Source organism: Hypanus sabinus, chromosome 14, assembly GCF_030144855.1.
Source record: "Hypanus sabinus isolate sHypSab1 chromosome 14, sHypSab1.hap1, whole genome shotgun sequence".
Taxonomy (NCBI): domain Eukaryota; kingdom Metazoa; phylum Chordata; class Chondrichthyes; order Myliobatiformes; family Dasyatidae; genus Hypanus; species Hypanus sabinus.
Window position 1 is genome coordinate 102,899,943 of NC_082719.1, and position 27,384 is coordinate 102,927,326.

The 27,384-nt window shown below is 43.7% G+C and overlaps 1 protein-coding gene across 3 annotated transcripts in view; it reads left to right on the forward strand.

The window, feature by feature from the left end:
- Positions 1-27,384, forward strand: part of myo5b (myosin VB) — a 299,416-nt gene that overhangs the window by 127,059 nt on the left and 144,973 nt on the right. For all 3 annotated transcript variants that reach the window (XM_059989735.1, XM_059989733.1, XM_059989734.1), the window contains exons 8-13: positions 7,996-8,103; positions 8,987-9,096; positions 12,538-12,803; positions 20,508-20,589; positions 23,430-23,570; positions 26,824-26,946. In XM_059989735.1, coding sequence (XP_059845718.1) covers positions 7,996-8,103; positions 8,987-9,096; positions 12,538-12,803; positions 20,508-20,589; positions 23,430-23,570; positions 26,824-26,946 — 830 coding nt within the window. The remainder of the gene's footprint in view (positions 1-7,995; positions 8,104-8,986; positions 9,097-12,537; positions 12,804-20,507; positions 20,590-23,429; positions 23,571-26,823; positions 26,947-27,384) is intronic.

Sequence of the window (27,384 nt, forward strand, 5' to 3'; positions counted from 1 at the left end):
TACGCTTCAGGGAATAAAGTCCTAACCTATTCAACCTTTCTCTGTATCTCAAATCCTGGCAACATCCTTGTAAACCTTCTCTGCACTCTTTCAACCTTATTAATATCCTTCCTGTAATTAGGTGACCAAAACTGCACACAATACTCCAAATTCGGTCTCACTAATGTCTTATACAACCTCACCATTACATTCCAACTCTTATACTCAATACTTTGATTTATAAAGGCCAATGTACCAGAAGTTCTCTTTATGACCCTATCCACCTGTGACACCACTTTTAGGGAATTATGTATCTGTACTCCCAGATCCCTCTGTTCTACTGCACTCCTCAGTGTGCTACCATTTACCTTGTATGTTCTACCTTGGTTTGACCTTCCAAAGTGCAATACCTCACACTTGTCTGCATTAAACTCCATCTGCCATTTTTCAGCCCATTCCTCCAACTGGTCCAAATTCCTCTGCAAGCTTTGAAAACCTTCCTCACTGTCCACTACACCTCCAATCTTTGTATCATCAGCAAATTTGCTGATCCAATTTGCCACATTATCATCCATATCATAACTTGAACTTCCCACCCCTTACATTAAAGCCATGTCCTCTTGTACTGAGCAGTGGTGCCCTGGGGAAGAGGTGCTGGCTGTCCACTCTACCTATTCCTCTTAATATCTTGTGTACCTCTATCATGTCTTCTCTCATCCTCCTTCTCTCCAGAGAGTAAAGTTCTAGCTCCCTTACTCTCTGATCATACTGCATACTCTCTAAACCAGGCAACATCCTGGTAAATCTCCTCTGTACCCTTTCCAATGCTTTCACATCCTTCCTATAGTGAGGCGACCAGAACTGGACCCAGTACTCCAAGTGTGGCCCAACCAGAGTTTTATAGAGCTGCATCATTACCCCGCGATTCTTAAACTCTATCCCTCGACTTATGAAAGCTAACACCCCATAAGCTTTCTTAACTACCCTATCTACCTGTGAGGCAACTTTCAGGGATCTGTGGACAAGTACCCCCAGATCCCTCTGCTCCTCCACACTACCAAGTATCCTGCCATTTACTTTGTACTCTGCCTTGGAGTTTGTCCTTCCAAAGTGTACCACCTCACACTTCTCCAGGTTGAACTTGGACTTTCCCAACAGACTCATGAATTCATGACCATTGAGCCTTGCACTTTCCCAGCAAACTTGTGAATTCACGAACATTGGGCTTTGGACTTTCCCAGCAGACTCGTGAATTCGCAAACATTGAGCCTTGCATTTTCCCAGCAGACTCGTGAATTCGCAAACATTGGGCCTTGCATTTTCCCAGCAGACTCGTGAATTCGCAAACATTGAGCCTTACATTTTCCCAGCAGACTCATGAATTCATGAACATTGGGCCTTGCACTTTCCCAGCAGACTCATGAATTCATGAACATTGGGCCTTGCACTTTCCCAGCAGACTGATGAATTCACGAATATTGGGCCTTGGACTTTCCCAGCAGACTCGTGAATTTGCAAACATTGGGCCTTGCACTTTCCCAACAGACTCGTGAATTCGCAAACATTGAGCCTTGCACTTCCCCAGCAAATTTGCAGAGATTCACAGACTCAGGCTTTGACCATTGTGCCTTAATCTCTGGATATTTGATCGATCTTTGAGCTTCAAACCTAAGTTCAGTAATATGAGTGACAGTTTCTCCACAGCTAGGTCCCAGAAATACTGGAGATTTTTCTTCTGCTCGTGTAAAGGAGAATGAAATGGTGATACCCTGGATTGGATCCACCACTTGTGCTGGCAGCCACACCACCCTCTGAGTGAGGGAGCTCCCCCTGCAGGTTCCTTTTAAATATCTCACCTTTCACCCTTAACCTTGGACCTTTTAACAGCCGTAGTGTAAACATGGACCTGAGGACCTCTGAGATTTGGGGAAAAGAACAAATGTCCTGTTCATCGAGCACATTTTTGAAGGAGAACTGTATCAAGGTATAATGGCAAATCTGGTGTCAATGGGAACCGAAGTGAAAGCACCCACTGTTGAAGTTGTATTGGGCACATGGGAAGTTAGTTGTGTTTGTTGGAGGTACATAGGACTACAATAAACCAGTTCCAATCTCTGGACCGTCACTAAGGGAGCTCTTCAGAGCATCATCATAAGTGATCAGAAACAATCAAAGACGTTTCCTTCAACAAGATAGTTTATTGTCATTCTTCAGCAGACGAGTGTAAAGGAGAGCAAAATAATTGTTACTCCAGATCCCATACAGCTTTAAAAACTACAACAAGCATAAAGAACACAATAAAGAATCATAAGAATAGGTTTCAACCATAGACATGTGGAATCTTTAAAATGTTTTATATAGGGAATGCACAGAAGTTGTTTCCACCAAAGCAGGCATTTCAAACCAGGGTTCACTGTCACAGAGTAATGGGTAGTAGACTTCACTTAGAGATCGGTACAATATCTCCCCTCCATAGTCCCTGTCTACACATCTAAATTACAAATATAAAACACAAAATAATTGATTGCACAAGCATTCACCCCCTTCAAGTCAGTATTTAGTAGATGCACTTTTGGCTGCAATTACAGCCTTGAGTCTGTGTGGAAGGTCTCTATCAGCTTTGCACATCTGGCGCTGCAATTTTTCTGCATTCTTCTTTACAGAACTGCTCAAGCTCTATCAGATTGCTTGGGGATCTTGAGTGAACAGCCGTTTTCAAGTCCAGCCACAAATTCTCAATTGGATTGAGGTCTAGAGTCCGACTTAGCCACTCCAGGATATTAATTTTGTTGTTTTTAGTCCATTCCTGTGTAGCTTTGGGTCTTTGTTTTGCAGGAAAACAAATCTTTTCCCAAGCTGCAGTTCTCTTGCAGATTGCATCAGGTTTTCCTCCAGGATTTCCCTGTATTTTCCTGCATTCATTTTGCCCTCTACCTTCACCAGCCTTCCAGAGCCTGCTACAGTGAAGCATCCCCACAGCATGATTCAGTCTTCACCATGCTTCACAATAGGGATGATGTGTTTTGGATGATGTACAGGGTTTGGCTCACACGAAACATAGCATTTCGTCTGATGGCCAAAAGGCACAATTTCGGTTTCATCAGACCATAGAACATTCAGATGACTTCAGATTCTCCCACATGCCTTTTAGCAAACTCCAGCCGAGATTTCATGTGATTTTTTTTCAGCAGTGGCTTTCCCTTAAAGTGATGACTGGTGAAGCACCCGGGCAACAGTTGTATGCACAGCCTCTCCCATCTCAGCCACTGAAGCTTGTAACTCCTCCAGGGTTGTCATAGGTCTCTTGGTGGCCTCCCTCACTAGTCCCCTTCTTGCACAGTCACTCAGTTTTTGAGGATGTCCTGCTCCAGGCAGATTTACAGCTGTGCCATATTCTTTCCCTTTCTTAATGATTGACTTAACTGCACTCCAACGGATATTCAGTGACTTGGAAATTTTCTTGTATCCATCTCCTGACTGGTGCTTTTCAATAACCTTTTCACAGAGTTGCTTGGAGTGTTCTTTTGTCTCCCTGGTGTAGTTTTTGCCAGGATACTGACTCCCCAGCAGTTGGGCCTTCCAGATACAGTTTTATTTTTACTACAATCGATTGAAACACCTTGACTGCCAACAGATGTCCATCTAACTCATTATGTGACTTCTAAACCAATTGGCTGCACCAGTGATGATTTGGTGTGTCGTATTAAAGGGGGTGAAAACTTAAGCAATCAATTATTTTGTGTTTCATATTTGTAATTAATTAAGATCACTTTGTAGAGATCTGTTTTCACTTTGATGCAGAGTCTTTTTCTGTTGATCAGTGTCAAAAAGGAAAATTAAATCCACTGTGATTCAATGTTTTAAGATTAAAAAAAAACATGAAGACATGAAGACAACCAGTTCTGGTCGCCTCAGTACTCTGAGGTGGTATACTTTGGAAGGACAAACTCCAAGGCAGAGTACAAAGTAAATGGCAGGATACTTGGTAGTGTGGAGGAGCAGAGGGATCTGGGGGTACATGTCCACAGATCCCTGAAAGTTGCCTCACAGGCAGATAGGGTAGTTAAGAAAGCTTATGGGGTGTTAGCTTTCATAAGTCGAGGGATAGAGTTTAAGAATCGCGGGGTAATGATGCAGCTCTATAAAACTCTGGTTAGGCCACACTTGGAGTACTGGGTCCAGTTCTGGTCGCCTCACTATAGGAAGGATGTGAAAGCATTGGAAAGGGTACAGAGGAGATTTACCAGGATGTTGCCTGGTTTAGAGAGTATGCAGTATGATCAGAGAGTAAGGGAGCTAGAACTTTACTCTCTGGAGAGAAGGAGGATGAGAGAAGACATGATAGAGGTACACAAGATATTAAGAGGAATAGGTAGAGTGGACAGCCAGCACCTCTTCCCCAGGGCACCACTGCTCAGTACAAGAGGACATGGCTTTAATGTAAGGGGTGGGAAGTTCAAGTTATGATATGGATGATAATGTGGCAAATTGGATCAGCAAATTTGCTGATGATACAAAGATTGGAGGTGTAGTGGACAGTGAGGAAGGTTTTCAAAGCTTGCAGAGGGATTTGGACCAGTTGGAGGAATGGGCTGAAAAATGGTAGATAGGGTAGTTAAGAAAGCTTATGGGGTGTTAGCTTTCAGAAGTCGAGGGATAGAGTTTAAGAGTTGCGAGGTAATGATGCAGCTCTATAAAACTCCAGTTAGCCCACACTTGGTACTGTGTCCACTTCTGGTTGCTTCACTATAGGAAGAATGTGGTATCATTGGAAAGGGTTCAGAGGAGATTTACCAGGATGCTGCCTGGTTTAGAGAGTATGGATTATGATCAGAGATTAAGGAAGCTAGGGCTTTACTCTTTGGAGAGGAGGAGGATGAGAGGAGACATGATAGAGGTGTACAAGATATTAAGAGGAATAGACAGAGTGGACAGCCAGCGCCTCTTCCCCAGGGCACCACTGCTCAGTACAAGAGGACATGGCTTTAAGGTAAGGGGTGGGAAGTTCAAGGGGGATATTAGAGGAAGGTTTTTCACTCAGAGAGTGGTTGGTGTGTGGAATGCACTGCCTGAGTCAATGGTGGAGGCAGATACACTAGTGAAGTTTAAGAGACTACTAGACAGGTATGTGGAGGAATTTAAGGTGGGGGGTTATATGGGAGGCAGGGTTTGAGGGTCGGCACAACATTGTGGGCCAAAGGGCCTGTAATGAGCTGTACTATTCTATGTTCTACTTCCAAGGGGGGTGTGGTGAACACCTTTTATAGGCACTTTGAATCAGCCATGATTGAATGGCAGAGCAGACTCAGACTCAGAATCCGAATCAGGTTTATTATCACTGACATACAATGCTGGCCAGAAGTCTTAGGGAAGTATTTATAGCTAGGGTACTGAAGACTTTTACACAGTACTGCAGTAATGTTATGTATTGCACTGTTCTGCTGCCAAAAAAAATCATGACATATGTGGCGTAAACTGGATTCTGTTGTGGTCTATTGTGGACAGAGAGTGCGAAGGGGGCAGGGAGAGGGGAATCATGGTTGGAAAAAGGGGAAGGGAGGGTAAGAGCCAGAGATAAATTCTGTGATGATCAATAAACCAGTTGTTTGGAATCATGATTTTGCCTGGTGTCTCAGGGCTGGATGGGTGTGTACGCACCTGCCACCCCTGGCACTCCTCCTTTGCCACCTGTCCCACACCCCTCTCACAGTGCTCAGCCCCTGCCTTTCCTATCATCCTATGCCCCTGCCAAATTTACAAAGCTGTTTTCCGCTCCTTGTTGACAAATACAGTACTGTGCAAAAGTCATGGCTTGGCCTCCACAGCCTTCTGTGGCAATGAGTTCCCCAGATTCACCACCCTCTGGCTAAAGAAGTTTCTTCTCATCTGTGTTCTAAAGGGATGCCCCTCTATTCTGAGGCTGAGCCCCCTGGTCCTAGATTCCCCCACTGTTGGAAGCATCCTCTCCACAGCCATTGTTTCCAGGCCTTTCAATATTCAATATATTTCAATAAGATCCTCTCCTCATTCTTCTCAACTCCAGTGAGTACAGGCCCAGAGCCATCAAACACTCCTCATATGTTAAACTTTTCATTCTTGGAATCACTCTTGTGAACCGCCCCTGTACCCTTTCAAATGCCTGCACATCTTTCCTTAGATAAGGGGTCCAAAACTGCTGACAATACTCCAAGTGCATTTGACCAATGCCTTAGAGAGTCTTGGCATTACATTACATCGTTTTGGAGTGTTATGGGAATGAACGGGAGTGTGACATATTGCCTTGACATGGACACTCTCAAGGTGACTCATTCATCAAATTCCGAGGAATTTGGAATTGTTCTGCTGATTGAGATGACGATTTGGTGGATTCTAAAGTGCGTTCCTTTGTATGTGATCTGTGTAGAAATGGCTTTTTAACCATGGTCCGAGAGGCTAATGTCAGCAATTAACACTCAGATTATCATATAGAAGATAATTATAGCTGCTTATTAACAATGGCTTGGCAATGAGTTTTAAGAAGATAATGAAAGCAAGCTATCATGTTAATACAGATTGATTTGCTGACATTTCTGACAATGTTCTTTATTTTGGAGTTTAAACTCAAACTTTGAATATTCTAGTTGGAGAATGAGGGGTTTATAAAATTATGAGAGGCATAGAATCAGAATCAGGTTTACTATCAACGGCATATGTCCTGAAATTGGTTGTTTTGCAGCCACAGGACCTTGCAATAGGTAACAAAAAACTGTCAATTACAGTAGATATATACAGTATTGCAAAAAAGTAGTGAGGGCATGTTCATGGGTTCAATGTCCATTTAGAGATCTGATGATGGGGAAGAAGCTGTACCCTAAATCACTGAGTGTGTGCCTTCAGGCTCCTGTCCCTCCTCCCTGATGGTAGCAATGAGAAGAGGGCACATCCTGGGTGATGGAGGTCCTTAATGATAGACAGCACCTTTTTGAGGCATCACTCCTTGAAGATGTCCTGGGTGCTACGAAAGCTCATGCCCACGGTGGAGCTGACTGAGTTTACAACTCTCTGCAGCTTTTCCAATCGTGTGCAGTGGCCCCTCCGTGCCAGACGGTGATACAACCAGTGAGAATGCTCTCCACATTACAATGGCGAGAGTCATTGCTGACTCACCAAGTGTCCTGAAGCTCCTAATGAAATATAGCCACTGTCATGCCTTCTTTGCAATGGCATGAGTTCGTTAGGCCCGGGTGTTGGGTGATCGATGCCGCCTTAATGAAATCTAGCTGCTGTCGTTCCTTCTCTGGGTAATTGCAAACAGACTTTTTCCCACTGAGTTTGGGTGAGACTAGAACTAGAGGTCATGGGTTAAGGGTGAATGGTAAAATGTCTGTGGGGAATATGAGGGGAACTTTTTCACTCAGTTTGTGGTTGAGTGTAAAAGGAGCTGCCCGTGGAAGAGAGAGATTCGGGTTTGATTGCAACATCTCAGAGAAGTTTGGATGAGTACTGTACATGAATGGGAGGGGTATGGAATGCTATGGTCTGGCTGCAGGTCAATGGGACTAGGCAGACCAGTTCGGCACAGATTAGATGGGCTGAAAGGTGTGTTTCTGTGCTATAGTGCCATATAACAATGACTCCTGTTAAATTTTCAGTTCTGGTGATAATTAATCAGAAATTACCAAGGAAGGAATATCTAAATGATATGAAATACATAATTTTAATTGCAGCAAAGCTGTCAGTGTGGATGGGCTATTTTGAAAGCTAACCTGATGTGAATATGATTGAAACATGAAACCAAACCTGACTGAATCTTCACAATAATTTAGAATCGCTGTAAACTGGGGGCTGGGGGAATGACAATCCCTTTAGACTTATCTTGACGTGTGTAGATTAAAATCAACTTGTCTTTTCCAGCAGTAAGCTGTTCTCTTGATGAACAATAATATTGGTACTATTATCCTTCAGGGTGGAGCAGAATGAGGCCTGACCATCTGCACATCTGTGTTTATGAATAACCAGAGCTTTGCTATCTTTCAGGCACTGCAGAAGACTACTTCTACACCACTCAGGGTGGCAGCACGCTGATAGACGGAGTTAATGATGCTGAAGACTTTGAGAAAACTTGGGATGCCTTTGCTCTACTTGGTAAGGCCAGGGGTTTTGAAAACTGATTCAATTCAATACTCTTCCCAAAAGCCCCATTGCAGATTTCAACTGATGGCGATTTAGTTAAAAGTAAGTGCATTATCAAAGTACATATACGCCACCATATACATTTTCTTGCAGGCATTCACAGTGGAACAGAGAAATACAATAGAATCAATCAAAAACCACGCACAAAGACTGACAATATGCATATAATAAATAAATAACATTGACAATATCAGCTACACTGAAGGGTTGGGTTCTAACATTTGATCTCTATATTGAGACAAAGACAAGAAGAAATTTCTTTATCCAGACAGTGGTGAATCTGTGGAGTTCATTGCCACAGACAGCTGTGGAGAATCAGTTATTGGGTATATTTAAAGCTGAGATTGATAGGTTCTTGATTATTCAGGGTGTCAAAGGTTACAGGGAGAAGGCAGGAGAATGGGGTTGGGAGGGACTGCGCCTTATCCACTACTTTTTGTAGGATTTTCTGTTCAAGGGCATTGGTGTTTCTGTACCAGACTGCGATGCAACCAGTCAACATACTCTCCCCCACACATCCATAGAAGTTTGTCAAAGTTTTATATGTCAACAGAAAATTGGTTAAAAGTTTGAAAACTTGCATCAATGAGAGCTGTTGTCCGAATACCTTTTGCATTTGGAACTTCATGCAGAAAATTCTGTTAAGAGCAGAATCATTAAAATGAGATACACTTAGCAGTTTGCTTTTGGAGTTATGAAAATTCAGTTAAGAACAGTATCTTTAGAATGAGATATACTGAGCAGTTTGCTTTTGGAGTTATGGAGTTATCAATGAGAAGGTTTGTATTTTCACGTTTACCAGTGACGGTGTTAATGATGTGTTTCTGTCCTTCAGGTGTAAAGGATGCACACCAGATGAACATTTATAGAGTAATCGCTTCCATTCTCCACCTGGGAAATGTAGAGATTGTTTCGGAGAGAGATACGGACTCGTGTGGTGTTGCTGTAAGTCTTTGCTATAGAGTAGTTACATCCCCTGTTCTGCAGGTTTCAATATTCAAGATTGTTTACTGCCATTCCCAGTACACAAGTGTAAAGGAGAACAAACTAATTGCTGCTCCGGATCTGATGTAGCACAAAAAACACACACACATAATAAGCATAACACAATAAAAACAAAATATATAAAAATACATACGATTAGCTCATGTATGCACATCAAGGTGGAGGTATGTCCCTACCAAAGGAGGTGTAATCTCTGCATAATGAATTCTAGACCGGCTAGTGATGTAGTGGAGAGTGAAGGGTGTCTGTAGCAGTTACTTGAAAACAAACCAGACCCAATCAGAGACTGAACATGGAGGGGTGGGGGTCGACTCTGTATGACATGCTCCACCAATCACAAAGCTGTAAACTCGAAGGAAGTAGTTCAAACCAACAAAACAAACAATCTTGAAATGCTAAAAACTAATAAAACTAAAACTAACAAAATAAACAGAGTTAGTGTATTTAAGTGCAGTGAAGTGTTCTTAAACATATTTAAGAGTATTTAATGTCTTTAGATCATAAAGTGATATCACCCCTGGCCCACTCCCTGGCTCTACCCAAACTAAACTGCTCCAGCTGAAACACAAATCTAAAGCACCCATGCACTTACCTGTCCTACCTACACCATGTCCCTATCCCTCCATCCTCCTCACATCCATGTGCCTATTCAAATGTCTCTTAAAAACCTCTAATGTGTCTGCCTCAACCACCATCCCAGGCATCCACCTCTCTCTGAGTAAAAAAAACTCATCTCCTTTGAACCTCAGACACGAGGAAATCTGCAGATGCTGGAAATCCGAGCAACACACACAAAATGCTGGTGGAACGCAGCAGGCCAGGCAACATCAATAGGAAGAAGCACTGCCGACATTTTGGGCCGAGACCCTTCATCAAGACTAACTGAAAGGAAAAATAGTAAGAGATTTGAAAGTAGTGGGGGGAGAGGGAAATGCGAAATGATAGGAGAAGACAGGAGGGGGTGGGATGAAGCTAAGAGCTGGAAAGGTGATTGGCGAAAGGGACACAGAGCTGGAGAAAGGAAAGGATCATGGGATGGGAGGCCTAGGGAGAAAGAAAGGGGGAGGGGGAGGATCTACTATCAAGATGAAGCCACACTCAGGTTGGAGGAACAACACCTTATATTCCGTCTGGGTAGCCTCCAACCTGATGGCTGATGCATCATCAATAACTCTCTCTGAGACGTGAAGGCGAGATATCGGCTTTTATCGACTGGAAGAAGGAACAAGCAGTGAGTGACCACCATACTACATCCTGGAGACTGAGAGGCCGGGCTCAGACCTCAATCGCCTTTATACAGGGGTCTGTGGGAGGAGCCACAGGAGCAGTCAGCAGGGGGCGTGTCCAGACAGGTATATGTAGTTCACCACAATGGCATGAACATTGACTTCTCTAACTTCTGTTAATGCCCCTCCTCCCCTTCGTACCCCATCCCTGATATAATTAGCTTTTTTCTCCCCTCCTTTTTTACCTTCTCTCTCTGCCCATCACTCTTTGCCTGTTCTCCATCTCCCTCTGGTGCTCCCCTCCCCCTTTCTTTCTCCTGAGGCCTCCCATTCCATGATCCTTTTCTTTCTCCAGCTCTGTGTCCCTTTTGCCGATCACCTTTCCAGCTCTTAGCTTCAGCCCACCCCCTCTGGTCTTCTCCTATCATTTCGGATTTCACCGTCCCCCTCCTACTTTCAGATCTCTTATTATCTTTCCTTTCAGTTAGTCCTGATGAAGGGTCTCGGCCTGAAACGTCGACAGTGCTTCTCCCTATAGATGCTGCCTGGCCTGCTGTGTTCCACCAGCAGTTTGTGTGTGTTGCTCTCCTTTGAACCTATCCCCTCTTACCTTTAATGCATGCCCTCTGGTTTTAGACGTTGCAACCCTGGGAAACAGATACTCTCTGTCCACTCTGTTTATGTCTCTCAACCTTATGAATCTCAATCAGATCTCCCCTCAGCCTCTGGCACTTCAGAGCAAACAACCCAAGTTTATCCAGCCTCTCATGATATCCTCTAAACCAGGCAGTATCCTGATAAACCTTCTCTGCACCCCCTCCAAAGCCTCAACATCCTTACTCTAGTGGGGTGACCAGAACTGTATGCAATACTCCAGATGTGGCCAAACCAGAGTTTTATAAAGTTGCAACGTAACCTCCTTACTTTTGAACTCAAATAAAATCAAACATTGCATAAACCTCTTAACCACCTTATCGACCTGTGTAGCCACTTTCAAGGGAGCTGTGAACGTGGATCCCAAGATCTCTCTGCTGCTCTGGTTTGTCCTTCTAGAATGCAACACTGCATGCTAGTCCTCATTCAATAGTTATTTTTTAATGCAGACAAGTGTGAGACATTTTTATTAACATTTAAAAGGCAATCATCTCTATTAAATGTTGTCATATTTTACCTTCTGAACCACTTCCTCTGGAAGATTGTTCCACAATTGTTTCTTTAGCTCCAAATTCCAACATCTATCATCTCTTACATCTCCTTTGGTTAGCCTACATTTGGCATTCTTTGATCATGCTTGCTTGGGCCCTGAGATCCTGTGGAGCAGAGGCCATTGATGAACACCCGTCTCCATCATCCCCTGAAGTCGATGGTATGGTTGGAGTTCACCAGTGTTTCTGCAATCTATTGTGTCCACTGCACCGGGGATTGGCCTACACCGCTTCACCACAGCCCTGTTAGCCAACCTTACCCGTTTCTTTCTCTCATGACGGGGACGTAGTCTTGGACTTTGAGAGGCTTTGATCATACTCAGCTGATAATGAGATGCCAGAAAATATACAAGAAAGGTTTATAAAAAATATTTTCATTTTCTTTCAAAATGTTCAAAGTTCATTTTATTATCAAAGCATACAACTCTGAAGTTCTTCCATTCTCTGGGTAACCATGAAACCAAGAGTGAAAAGAAAAGCAGCACGATCATCAGCCCCCAAATCCTACCTCCCCGCAAAACAAAAGAACAAAACTGATCAGCACATCAACTCCCACGTGAAAAAAACAAACAAAAATGGAACAAGCACGTCAACCCCCAAATCCCTCCTCTCGCACTAAATACAAGCAAAACAGATCAGGCACATCAACCCCCAAAACCCCTTCTCCGCATCCGTACTTTTCCCACAGATGCTGCCCGGCCTGCTGAGTTCCTCCAGCATTCAGTGTGTGTTGTGTGGATTTGCAGCACCTGCAGATTTCCTCGTGTTTGTTTTTAAAAATTACTAGAAATGTGCCATCATATCTATCAGAAAATCTCTCATTATATCTAGCATATCAAATCTTAACATATTGATAATCAATTATTAACATATCAAGTATTAACAGCTTGTTAGCTATCAAAAGATTAACAGCACTCTAGCTTGTTAACAATTAATCTCTGTACTTTCAGAGGAAGGATAAGCACCTAAGATACTTCTGTGACCTGCTGGGGGTTGAACACGACCAGATGGAACACTGGCTCTGTCATCGGAAGCTCGTCACCACGTCAGAGACATATGTGAAGACCATGTCCAAGCAGCATGCCATCAATGCCAGGAATGCATTGGCCAAACACATCTACGCCCAGCTCTTCAACTGGATCGTGGAACAAATCAACAAAGCGCTTCATACAACCAGCAAGCAGCACTCGTTCATTGGCGTCCTGGACATTTACGGGTATGCAACTGAGCAGCGTTTAAACGGCATTGCATCCCGCCAAACCGGGAACTAGGGTTGATAATGAGTGCAGTTTAGTGACAGTATTACTGCCATCACACGAGTCGGGTATCAGAATCAGTATCAGGTTTAATATCACTGGCATATGTCCTGAAATTTGTTGTTATGCTGTCTTGTGCCACAAAACCAACGGAAAGAAAGGTAATGTCCCCACCGTGAGAGGTAGAAACAACAAGATTGGCTAACGGGGCTCGGGTGAAGCTGTATAGGACAATCCCCGGTGCAGTGGACACAATAGATTACAGAAACAATGGTGAACTCCAACCATACCATCGACTTCAGGGGATGATGGAGACGGGTGTTCATCAATGGCCTCTGCTCCACAGGATCTCAGGGCCCAAGCATGATGACCAAAGAATGCCAAACATAGTCCAACCAAAGGAGATATAAGAGACTGTAGATGCTGCAATTTGGAGCTAAAATTAAAAAACTATACATTACAATAAGTATATAGTAAGTGATGTAAAAAGAGAGCAAAAAAAGAAAGTGAGATAGTGTTCATGGGATCATTGTCTGTTCAGAAATCTGATGACGGAGGGGAAGAAGCTGTTCCTGAAATGTTGAGTGTGTGTCTTCAGGCTCCTGTACCTCCTCCCTGATGGCAGAGGGGAAGAAGCTGTTCCTGAATCGTTGAGTGTGTGTCTTCAGGCTCCTGTACCTCCTCCCTGATGGCAGAGGGGAAGAAGCTGTTCCTGAATCGCTGAGTGTGTGTCTTCAGGCTCCTGTACCTCCTCCCTGATGGCAGAGGGGAAGAAGCTGTTCCTGAATCACTGAGTGTGTGTCTTCAGGCTCCTGTACCTCCTCCCTGATGGCAGAGGGGAAGAAGCTGTTCCTGAATCACTGAGTGTGTGTCTTCAGGCTCCTGTACCTCCTCCCTGATGGCAGAGGGGAAGAAGCTGTTCCTGAATCACTGAGTGTGTGTCTTCAGGCTCCTGTACCTCCTCCCTGATGGCAGAGGGGAAGAAGCTGTTCCTGAAATGTTGAGTGTGTGTCTTCAGGCTCCTGTACCTCCTCCCTGATGGCAGAGGGGAAGAAGCTGTTTCTGACACGTTGAGTGTGTGTCTTCAGGCTCCTGTACCTCCTCCCTGATGGTAGCAGTGAGAAGAGGACATGTCCTGGGTGATGGGGGTTCTCAATGATGGATACATCACCTTTTGAAGGTGCTCTACATGGTGGGGAGGCCTGTGCCCATGATGAAGCTGGCTGAGTTTACAGCTTTCTGCAGCTTCTTCTGATCCTGCATAGTGGCCCCTCCATACCAGACGGAGATGCAGCCAGTTAGAATGCTCTCCACGGTGCATCTGTAGAAATTTGCTAGAGTCATTGCTGACATACCAAGTCTCCTGATTCTCCGAATAAAATATAGCTCTGTTGTGCCTTCTTTCCAATGGCATTAGTACGTTGGGCCCAGGACAGATCTTCAGAGGTGTTTAGGGTATGATGTTCTCCTGTTGTTGGGTCCTCCTGTTGTTGGTGGCTGTAGAGGCTGATCGGGATCCACGTATTCTGGTGAAGTGTAGGCTGGAGTAAGTAGCGGCTGTGGCTTTTGGTTTTAGTGACACAGTCCTTTCTTAATTGACCTCTTACAGTGAGGTAACTTACTAACCTTTGTTCAAAGTTTCAAGCATACTTATTAACAAAGTACATATAAGTCACCATATACTAACGAGATTCATTTTATCTGGAGGAAACCGTCCCAGGAAGAACTCATAAGCTCCTGGTGCACAGAGGTGGAATTGAAACCAGGCTGCTGGAGCTAACCACTGACTTATCGTTCCGTACATACAAGCTTAACTCAAGTCATTCAGCATTGTAACAGTTGAGTCAGTGTTACCTTTGGACACACAAAATGCTGCAGGAACTCAGCACATCAGGCAGCACCTATCGAAAGCATAAAACATAACAGCAGAATTAAACAAATTAATCCTTAGGCACTCCAAGGTTCAAAAAGTTCAAACTACATTTATTATCGAAATATGTGTACTTTATATGACCTTGAGATTGTCTCCTTTCAGACAGCCACAAAACAAAGAAACCCATTCAAAAAAAAGTCATCAAACACCCAAAGTGCAGAGAGGAAAAAAACAAATCATGCAAACAATAAATGTAAGCAATTAACATTCAGAACTGAAGTTCATGAAAGTGAGTCTACAGGCACAAAGCAGGTCATCAGTGCAGCCGATGCAGGAGCCTGTTAGTTGCAGGCCACAGCCTCAGTTCAGTGCAGAGCCGAGCAAACCGCGCAGAGCAATGAACTGAACCTCTGGTCCCTGACACCCTGACCTTTTCAATCTGGCCCAGCGCTTCAATTGTCCAATCTTCAGGTCATTCCTCGCTCTTGCAGTAGACTCCCTTGTCCCTTGAGAGAAATGAACAGTTGATGCTTTAGGCTAAGACCATTCATCAAGACTGTTATTTTTGTGTGGATTCATGGTTCAGGAGTTCCAGCCTGGAATGGATAATACTGTGCTTTGGGTCCATATGTTTATACAGTCCAGTGGTGAGGTTGGATGTCAGTCCCTCTGCGTGTGCAGAGACTGTGCTGTGGAGGAGAGAAATGCTGTGTTATGTGTATTTCAGTTCCCACAATGGCCCCTCCAGTGCTATTCCTGTCCTGCAGACGTCAACCCATTAGAAGCGAAATTGTGATTATTAAAAACTAACTTTGTACAAGGTCAGACTCAAACCCAAACTGAAAGGATTGCCTGAGACATTTTCCACGATCCAATTATCTTTTGTGCTGTCCCTGGGAATTCTCCAGAGGCTATTATTTTAGACGGTGGGAGTGCTGCTTGGAGATTGCAGCCAAGCCTGCTGATGGTGATGCTGTCTGACAAGTGCATATTTATGGTTCATCGGGGCACTGAAAAAAACCATTGCCAAATTAAAAGCATAAGAGATTGTGCAGATGCTGGAATTCCAGAGTAACACACACAAAATGTTGGAGGAACACAGCAGGTTGGAAAGCATCTACGGAGGGGAATAAACAGTTTACATTTTAAGCCAAGACCCAAGCTGGAAAGGAAGGGGTCAGAGACCAGAATAAGGTAGGGTGATGGGAAGGATGACAAGCTGGTAGGTGATAGGTGGTAAGACTAGGTGAGGGGGAGTGTGGGTGAGTGGGAGAGGGGAGATGAAGTAAGAAGCTGCTCGGAGGTGATAGGTGGAAGAGGTAAAGGGGTAAAGAAGTATGCATCTGATAGGAGAGGAAAGTGGACCGTGGAAGAAAGAGGGGCACCAGAGGCAGGAGATAGGCAAGTGTGGAGAAGAGAAAGGGTAAGAGGGAAGCCAGGAAGGGGAGAAATTACCAGATGTTGGAGAAATCAATATTCATGCTGTCAGATTGGAGGCTACTGAGGCAGAAAATGAGGTGTTGCTCCTCCGAGCTGAGAATAGCATTGTGCAGGAGAGGAGACCATGGATCAGTGTGTTAGAAAGTGAATGGCAAGTAGAATTAAAATGGGTGGCTGACATTGAATCAGAATCAGGTTTATTATCACCGGCATGTGACGTGAAATTGGTTAACTTAGCAGCAGCAGTTCAATGCAATGCATAATACTGTATAGAAGAAGAAGAATAAAATAATAATAATAAGTAAATAAATAATAGTATATATATATTGAATAAATTAAAATAATTCAAAAAACAGAAATTAATATATATTGAAAAAGTGAGGTAGTGTTCACAGGTTCAAAGTCCATTTAGGAATCGGATGGCAGAGGGGAAGAAGCTGTTCCTGAATTGCTGAGTGTGTGCCTTCAGGCTTCTGTACCTCCTCCCTGATGGTAACAGTGAGAAAAGAGCATGCCCTGGGTGATGGAGGTCCTTAATAATGGATGCTGCCTTTCTGAGACACTGCTCTCTGAAGATGTCCTGGGTACTTTGTAGGCTGGTACCCAAGATGGAGCCGACTAAATTTACAACCCTCTGCAGCTTCTTTCGGTCTTGTGCAGTAGCCCCTCCATACCAGACAGTGATGCAGCCTGTCAGAATGCTCTCCATGGTACATCTGTAGAAGTTTTTGAGTATATTTGTTGACCTATCAAATCTTTTCAAACTTTTAATGAAGTCCAGCTGCTGTCTTACCTTCTGTATAGCTGCATCGATATGTTGGGACCAGGTTAGGTCCTCAGAGATCTTGACACCTCAGGAACTTGAAACTGCTCACTCTGTCCAGTTCTGATAACTCTATGAGGATTGGTATGTGTTCCTTCGTCTTACCCTTCCTGAAGTCTACAATCAGCTCTTTCATCTTACAGATGTTGAGTGGCCAGGTTGTAGCTGTGACACCACTCCACTCGTTGGCATATCTCACTCCTGTACGCCCTCTCATCACCATCTGAGATTCTACCAACAATGGCTGTATCATCAGCAAATTTATAGATGGTATTTGAGCTATGCCTAGCCACACAGTCGTAGGCATAGAGAGGGTAGAGCAGTGGGCTAAGCACACACCCCTAAGGTGCACCAGTGTTGATCGTCAGCAAAGAGGAAATACCATCACCAATCCGCGCAGATTGTTGTCTTCCAGTTCGGAAGTCAAGGATCCATTGCAGAGGGAGGTACAGAGGCCAAGGTTCTGTAACTTCTCAATGAGGATTGTGGGAATGATGGTGTTAAGTCAAGTCAAGTCAAGTCACTTTTTATTGTCATTTCGACCATAACTGCTGGTACAGTACGCAGTAAAAATGAGAATGTTTTTCAGGACCATGGTGCTGCATGAAACAATACAAAAAGTACACTGAACTACGTAAAAACAACACAGAAAAAAACTACACTAGATTACAGACCTACCCAGGACTGCATAAAGTGCACAAAACAGTGGAGGCATTACAATAAATAATAAACAAGACCATAGGCACAGTAGAGGGCAGTAAGATGTCAGTCCGGGTTCTGGGTAGTGAGGAGTCTGATAGCTTGGGGGGGAGAAATGATTGTGATCAGTTCAGGTTGCCTCATTATAGGAAGGATGCAGAAGCTTCAGAGAGGGTGCAGACTTAGGCTTTATGGATTGATCTGAAATAGATGAGATGAATATTCTTGGGGGGATAATTTTATTTATTTGCAGTGTTTGTTTATTTAGTGATACAGTACAGAGCAGGCCATTCCAGCCCAATAAGCCTCACCACTCAGCAACCCACCTACTTAATACTAGTCTAATCACGGGACAGTTTACATTGACCAATTAACCTACCAACTGGGTCTTTGCACTGCGGGAGGAAACCGGAGCACCCAGAGGAAACCCACATGGTTCACAGAGAGAAATGCAAGCTGCTTACATTTGGCGCAGGAATTGAACTCTGAACTCTGGAATGTCCCAAGCTGGAAGAGAGGTCCTACCAATAAGCTACCATGGCACCCTAGGACGTGACTTCATATGTTACCTATTTGAGAGGAAATAAATCCTCCCTGTGTTTTCCCATGTCCCTTTGGCACCATTACCCCATCTCTTTCCCTTCCCTCACCCTCAGAACCAACCCATTACCTGCACCTTCCTCCTCCTGATTTCCTACCTCCCTCCTTTTATTCCATTGTCTACTCTCCTCTCCTATCAGATCCCTTCTTCTTCAGCCCTTTGCCTTTTCCACCTACTGCCTCCCAGCTTCCCACAGTATTCTGTTCACACTCCTCCCCACCTCCTACCTCCCTACCCACCTGCACTCAACTATGTTCCTTCTCTTCCCAGTTCCCTCCCTACCCATTTATTCTGGCTTCTTCCCCATTCCTTTCCAGTCCTGATGAATGGCTGTAGCCTGTTTATTCCTCTCCATAGATGCTGCCTGACCTGCTGAGTTCCTCCAGCAATTTGTGTGTGTTGCTCTGGATTTCCAGCATTTGCAGGATCTTTTGTGTTTCCAGAGACACCAATTGCACAAATCTATTTAAACTTAAAATCTCAATTTTGGATACCAGCTGTCACCTGGTGGTCCACAGTGAAATTTCAGTTCTACAGGTTAAAAGTAATGTCCAGAATTTACTGAAAAGATGTTTGAGTGAAACTGTTGGCCAACAAGTTTTTGGAAGTTCTTCCCCTTTCCAACAATTTTTCCTTTCCTGTTCTGAAGAAGGGTCTCGGCCCAAAGTTTCGACTGTTTATCCATTTCTGTAGATGCTGCCCGACCCTCTGAGTTTCTCCAGCATTTTGTGTATGTTACTCTGGATTTCTAGTACGTACAGAGTCTCTACTGTTGAAGTTGTTCTGTGGATTATGAATTGGCATAAGTTCATGAGGCATTTTTGTCACAATAAGGGGAGAAAAGGCCATCTTCTGTTATGAACTGCTCACTCAGTGAATTAATTGCCCATAAATGCTTATTGCCGCAGAAAGTATTTCAGCTACAAAGAGTGACAAGATAGGCTAAGAGGACTGATGGAGAACATGAAAGGTGTATTCAAAATTAATAATAATAATAAATTATTTATAAGGTCATAGATCACTCCTGCACAGAAACAGGTCCTTCGGCCCATCTAGTCCATGCTGAACTATTAATCCACCTTGAACCATTGACCTCCACCCCGACCATTGCCCTCCACAACCCACCCCCATCTATGCATCTATCCAAAACTCTTAAACATTGAAATCGACCTTGCATGCACCTCTTCTGCTGGCAGCTCATTCCACGTTGTCACCACCCTCTGACTGAATATGTTTCCCCTCAGGTTCCCCTTAAACTTTTCACCTTTCACCCTTAACCCATAACCTCTAGTTGTAGCCCCACCCAACCTCAGTGGTGAAAGTCTGCTTGCACTTACCCTATTGAAATCCCTCATAACTTTGTATACCTCCAATCAAATCTCCCCTCAGTCTGCTATGTCATAGGGAAAAAAGTCCTAATCTGTTCAACCTTTCCCTATAACACAGGTTCTCAGATCCCAGCAATATCCTTGTAAATTTTCTCTGGACTCTTTCATCTTTCCTGTAGGTAGATGACTAAAACTGCACATAATATTACAATTTAGGCCTCACCAGGTTCTTATACAATTTCAACATAACATCCTAACTCCTGTACTCATACATTGGTTTATGAAGGCCAATACGCTAAAAGCCTTCTTTATGACTCTTATCTACCTGTGACATCACTTTTAGGGAATTATGGGCCTGTATTCCCAGATCCCTTTGTTCTACAACACCCCTCAGTGCCCGAATGTTCACTGTGTTAGGCCTACCCTGGTTGGTCCTACCAAAGTGCAAAACCTCGCACTCGTCTGCATTAAATTCCATCTGTCATATTGCAGCCCATTCTCCCATTGGTCCAGATCCTTCTGCAAACTATAGTAGCCTTTCTCTCTGTCCACTGCACCTATACCGACAGAGCATGTTTTGTACAGACGATGTAGTTCAAAGTGCTTCACAACAGGATGTAGAGCAAACATGACAATACATGGTACCATGATAGCAGAGTGGTTAGCACAATACAATCACAGCTGATAACCAATTGATAAAATACTGTTGCTAGCATGAACTTCTGGAAGATTCTGGGAAGGAATAAATGCACTGAGGGGTGCAAGAATGGTACAGACTGACAACATGAAGTTAGCTGTTCCAGCAAGTGTTGGATCATTGTTCTGGTTGCTCTTGTGAAACTAGTTCGACAGGTAACAGTTATTTTCAGAGAGGTAATGTCTACTTTCTGTCCACTTCAGGTTTGAAACATTTGATATCAACAGTTTTGAACAATTTTGCATCAACTACGCTAATGAGAAATTGCAGCAGCAATTTAACCTGGTGAGAACACTGTATTATGTACTTGTGCATGTGTGTGTGAACCTGCTCATGTGGCTTCATGTATGTGTGCACATCTTCTTGTGTCTCCATGTATGTGCTTAAATATTTTAAAAACAGTTTTATTCAGTTCTAATTTCATCAGATTTGCCTGATGTCTATTCATCCTATCCTTTGGCACTAACAGTCACATGCTCACAGATACTGACTGTAACGTTTCAGTGGTAAACCCAACTGTCTTCCTCAGGCACAAATTAGTCAAGTGTCAAGTCCCCCAGAGACACCTCCTTATATACCCTGTCGAGTGAGCCCCGCCCAGGCCCTGCCTAAACCAGTGAGACGTTGCAATCAGTGTCTGTAAGTACAGTGGAATGCAAAAGTTTGGGCACCCCTGGTCAAAATTTCTGTTACTGTGAATAGTTAAGTCAGTAGAAGATGAACTGATCTCCAAAAGTCATGAAGTTAAAGACAAAACATTCTTTTCAACATTTTAAGTAAGATTAGTGCGGTATTCTTGTTTTGTACAATTTTAGAGTGAAACAAAGGAAAGGAGCACCATGCAAAAGTTTGGGCATCCCAAGAGATTTGAGCTCTCAGATAAATTTTACCAAGGTCTCAGACCTTAATTAGCTTGTTAGGGCTATGGCTTGTTTACAGTCATCATTAGGAAAGGCCTGGTGATGCAAATTTCAAAGCTTTCTAATTACTCTGACTCCTCAAACTTGTCCCAACGATCAGCAGCCATGGGCTCCACTAAGTAGCTGCCTAGCACTCTGAAAATTAAAATAAATGATGCCCACAAAGCAGGAGAAGGCTATAAGAAGAAAGCAAAGCGTTTTCAGGTAGCCGTTTCCTCAGTTAGTAATGTAATTAAGAAATGGCAGTTAACAGGAACGGTGGAGGTCAAGTTGAGGTCTGGAAGACCAAGATAACTTTCCGAGAGAACTGCTCGTAGGATTGCTAGAAAGGCAAATCAAAACCCCCGTTTGACTGCAAAAGACCTTCAGGAAGATTTAGCAGACTCTGGAGTGGTGGTGCACTGTTCTACTGTGCAGCGACACCTGCACAAATATGACCTTCATGGAAGAGTCATCAGAAGAAGACCTTTCCCGCATCCTCACCACAAAATTCAGCATCAGAAGTTTGCAAAGGAACATCTAAACAAGCCTGATGCATTTTGGAAACAAGTCCTGTGGACTGATGAAGTTAAAACAGAACTTTTTGGCCACAAAGAGCAAAAGTATGTTTGGAGAAAATGGGGTGCAGAATTTCATGAAAAGAACACCTCTCCAACTGTTAAGCATGGGGGTGCATCGATCATGCTTTGGGCTTGTGTTGCAGCCAGTGGTACGGAGAACATTTCACTGGTAGAGGGAAGAATGAATTCAATTAAATACCAGCAAATACCAGTAAACATCACACCGTCTGTAAAAAAGCTGAAGATGAAAAGAGGATGGCTTCTACAACAGGATAATGATCCTAAACACACCTCAAAATCCACAATGGACTACCTCAAGAGGTGCAAGCTGAAGGATTTGTCATGGTCCTCACAATCCCCTGACCTAAACATAATCGAAAATCTGTGGATACACCTCAAAAGAGCAGTGCATGCAAGACGTCCCAAGAATCTCACAGAACTAGAAGCCTTTTGCAAGGAAGAAAGGGCAAAAATCCCCCAAACAAGAGTTGAAAGACTCTGAGCTGGCTACAGAAACCATTTGCAAGCTGTGACACTTGCCAAGTGGGGTGATACTAAGTACTGACCCTTCAGGGTGCCCAAACTTTTGCTTCGGGCCTTTTTACTTTTTTGTTATTTTGAAACTTTAAAAGATGGAAATAAAAAAGTAATCTTGCTTAAAATATTAAGGAAATGTGTCGTCTTTAACTTTATGCCTTTTGGAAATCAGGTCATCTTTTAACTATTCACAGTAACAGAAATTTTGACCAGTGGTCCCAAACTTTTGCATGCCACTGTATGTGACCAAAGGATAGTATGGATAGATTTAGTAACCAGTCACAAAGCTTCCGTAGTCAGTTACCTGATGTCCACTTTTATCACAATTCTGTTAATCCTTAGAGGGGATTTGAGGAGAGATTTGATAGAGGTATACAGAACTATGAGGGGTATAGATAGGGTAATATTGAAAGGGCTTGATAGAGTGGACATGGAGAGGATGTTTCCTAAAGTGGGGGAGTACAGGACCAGAGCTCACAGACTCAGAATATAGGGATGTCCATTTAGAACAGAGAGGAGGGGGAGTATCTTTAGCCAGAAGGTGATGAATCTGTGGAATTCATTGCCACAGACAGCTGTGGAGGCCAAGTCATTGGGTATATTTAAAGTGGTTATTAATAGGTTCTTGATTAGTCAGAGTGTTAAAGTTACGGGGAGAAGGCAGGAGAACGGAGTTGAGAGGGACAATAAATCGGCCATGATGGAACTGTCAACAGACTCAATGAGGTGAAAGGAGCAGAATTCTGCCAATGTCTCAAGTTTTTATAGTCTTATGGTCTAAATAAAAAAACAGGCTTTTTCTACTGAGGTTGGATGAGACTGGAACTAGCGGTCATAGGTTAAGGGTGAAAGGTGAAATGTTTAAGGGGAGCATGAGTAGAGGGTGGTACGAATGTGGAATGAGCTGCCAGTGGAAGTGGTGGATGGGAAGGCTATGGAGAGCCATGGTCCAGGTGTGGGTCAGTGGGACTAGGTTCAGCACAGGATGGATGGGCTGAAGGGCTTATTTCTGTGTAGTGGTGCTCTATGTATGAACAAATCTATAAGGGATACATCTTATACATACCTGTATTATCACAATTTGTTGCGTGTTTTCAATATTTTTCAGCACGTCTTCAAGTTGGAGCAGGAGGAGTACATGAAGGAACAAATACCCTGGACGCTGATTGACTTTTCCGACAACCAGCCATGCATCGACCTGATTGAGGCCAAGTTGGGCATCTTGGACCTGTTGGATGAAGAATGCAGGGTAAAAGGCAGCCAATGAGTTTCACCCTCATATCATTAGAGGTGTTAATGTCTTCGGCGTCACAAAGGGCGGTGACGGGGCAGACGTTCTCACAGGACAATGAGCATGCCAGTAAGGCCAAAGTCAGCATGGTTTCCTTGAGGGATGGAGGCAGACCAAAGGAAGTTATAGGTCGGTTAGTCTGACCTCAGTGGTTGGGAAGACATTGATCGTCACGGTTGTGGTCCCAGGGTATTTGGAGGCACATGATAAAATAAACAGTCATCAACATGACTGTCAACATTTAAGAGAAAATTTTGCCAGACAAATCAGTTTGAATTCCCTGAGGAATTTACAAGCAGGATAGCCAAAGGAGAATTGATTGACATTGTGTACTCGGATTTTCAGAAGGCCCTTGACAAGGTGCCACACATGTGGATGCTTAACAAGCTATCAGGCCATGGTATTACAGGAAAGAGTCTAGCATGGATAGAGCAGTGGCTGACTGGCAGGAGGCAAAGAGTGGGAATAAAGAGAGCCTGTTCTGGTTGGCTGCCAGTGACCAGTGGTGTTCCACAGGGGTTTCTGGTTGGCTGCCGTGACTACTGGTGCTCCATAGGAGGCTGTGTAGGGACCACTCCTTTTACATTATATGTCAATGATTTGGATGACAGAGTTGATGGCTTTGTGGCCAAGTTTGTGGATGATACAAAGATAAGCGGAGGAGCAGGTCGTGCTGAGGAAGCAGAAGGACTTGGGAGAAAGGACAAAGAGGTTAATGGAATATAGTGTAGGGATGTGTGTGTGATTATACTTTTAGGTAAGAGGAATAAAGCCAGAGACTACTTTCTAAATGGGGAGAAAATTCAAAAATCAGATGTGTAAAGAGACTTGGGAGTCCTCGTGCAGGATTCCTTGAAGGTTAACTTGTATGTTCATTCAGTGGGAAGAAAGGAAGTGCAATGTTAGCGTTCATTTCAAGAGGAGTATTTTCTCTCCATTTAGAAAATAGGTAAGGATGCAATGTAAAGGTTTTATAAGACACTGTTCAGTCTGCAACTGGAGCATTGTGAGCTGTTTAGGGCCCATTATCAATGAAAAGATGTGCTGGCATTGGAGGCTCCAGTGGAGCCTCACAAGAATGATTCCGGGAATGAAAGGATTAACATATGAGGAGCATTTAACAGATCTGGTCCTGTATTTGCTGGAGTTTAGAAGAAAGGCTTAGACAGAGTGGATGTGGAGAGGATGTTTCCTATGCTGGGAGAGTCTAGGACCAAAAGCTCCAACCTCAAAATAGAGGTACGTCCATTTAGAACAGAGATGAGGAGGAATTTCTTTAGCTTCAGCGTGCTGAATCTGTGGAACTCTTTGCCACAGACAGCTGTGCAGGCCAAGTTATTGAGTACATTTAAAGCAGAGATTGATAGGTTCTAGATTAATAAGAGCATCAGGGGTTATGGGGAGGAAGTTTGTACGTTCCTTCCCGTGTGTGCCTGTGTTTCCACCAGCTGTGCAAGTTTACTCCCACGGTCTGAAAACATACCAGTTAGTAGGTTAAAGATGCTCTTTATCAAGTACAGCTCTGCATTTAATCCCATCAAAACTAATCGATAATCTCCAAGACCTTGAACTCAATACCTCCTTGTGCAGTTGCATCTTGGGTTTCCTCACGTGTAGACTCCAGTCAGTTTGGATTGGCAACAATACGATCTCCATCAGCACAGGTTCACCACAAGGCTGTGTGCTCAGCCCCTGCCGTGCTCACGTGACACTTGTGACTGCGTGGCTAAGAACAGCTCCTATCCCATATTCAGGTTTGCTGAGACACCACTCTCTTGGGCCAAATCAAAAGTGGTGATGAATCAACATACAAGAGGGAGATTGAAAATTTGGCTGAGTGGTGTCATAACAATAACCTCTCACTTAATATGAGCACGACCAAGGAACTGATTGTAGACTTCAGGAGAAGGAAACCAGAGGTCCAGAGTCAGTCCTCATTGGAGGATTAGAGGTGGAAAGGATCAGCAACTTTAAATTCCTGGGTGATATCATTTCAGGGGACCTGCCCTGGGGTCCAGCAGGTAAGTGCAATTGTGGAGAAAGCATGGCATTGACTTGACCCCCTTAGGAGTCTGCGGAGACTTTGCATGACGTCTAAAACTTTAACAAACTACTATAGATGTGTAGTGGAGAGTGTATTGACTGGCTTCATCACGGCCTGGTATGGAAACACCAATGTCCTTGAATGGAAAATCCTGCAAAACCTAGTGGATTTAGTCAGCACATCACGGGTAAAGCCCTCTCCAACACCGAGCACATCTACATGAAACACTGTCATAGGAAAGCAGCATCCATCATCAGGTCATGCTTTCTTCTTGCTGCTGCCATCAGGTAGGAGGTACAAGATCCTCAGGACTCGCACCACCAGGTTCGAGAACAGTTACTAGCCCTCAACCATCAGGTTCTTCAGCAAAGGGGTAACTGCACTCACCTGCAATGTTCCCATGACCAATGGTCTCACTTTAAGGACACTTAGCCTTGTCATCTCATGTTCTCATGTGTACTTTGATAATAGAATTTGCTTTGAACTTTTGAACTTTAATTGGACATTGTAAATTGTCCTGTGGTTAGGGTTGTGTTTAATAGGTGGGTTGCTGGGCCAGAAGAGCCTGTTCTGCACGGTATCTCCAAATAAAATAAATAAATCAATTTTAACTTGTTTTGTTTAGAATTGGTTTATTAGTGTCACATGCACTGGGATCCAGTGAAAAGCTTGTCTTGTATACTGTTCATACAGATCAGATCATCACACAGTGCATTGAGGTAGAACAAGGTAAAACAATAAGAGAATGCAGAATAAAGTGTAACAGCTACAGAGAGAGTGCAGAGCAGGTGAACAAAAGGGGCAAGGTAGATTGTGCGTCCAAGAATATATCTTATCCTACTGGGGAACTGTTTAATAGTCTTCCAATAGCGGGGTGGAATGGAAGCTGACCTTGACCCCGGTGGGACGTGCTTTCAGACTTTTGAATGGGAGAGGGAGAGAAGACAGAATGCCTTGTTTCCTCCCACAGTCTAAAGACGTACTGCAGGTGGGGTCTTTGACTACACAGTCTGCTTTACTGAGGCAAAAGTGTGGATCGGTATCTCATTTCTGCTGTGACACAAGCACATCAACGATATTATATTAAGTATTGCTTTACAAATATTGATTGCTTTTCTCTGCTCCTGATCAGTTTCTAAGTTGGCTTGGTTTGGTTTCTCCTTTCAGATGCCAAAAGGCATGGACCAGAGCTGGGCCCAGAAACTGTACGGTCGTCATTCAAGCAGCCCGTACTTTCAGAAACCCCGAATGTCCAATATGGCTTTTCTTGTTGTACATTTTGCCGATAAGGTAATTCATAATAGAGTGATTATTCTACAATCTATTTTTAATTTCAACCATGCATGTTAATCCTTTTATTGCAGAGTTTCCCTACATTTTTCATGCCATTGACCACCCCCCCATTAACCCAGGCTGGGAAACCCTGATTCAGTGTGGAGCTGGCCCTTCAAGCCCAGCAACCCGCTGATTTAACACTCCCCGAATTACTGCGGGAGGAAGCCCAGGTACCCAGAGGAAGCACACACACACAGAGAAATGAACCTACAAACTTGTTACAGAGCACTCCAGAAATGAACTCCAAAGCCCCCACCTGTAATATCTAGTCTACTGTGGTGAACCATGTCTGTGGAGTCACAATCCTTTCTGAAACCTTCATTTGCATTCAATGAAAATTAACATCGACACAGTTCAGGCCCTTCATCCCACAACATTGTGCTGTCCCTTTAA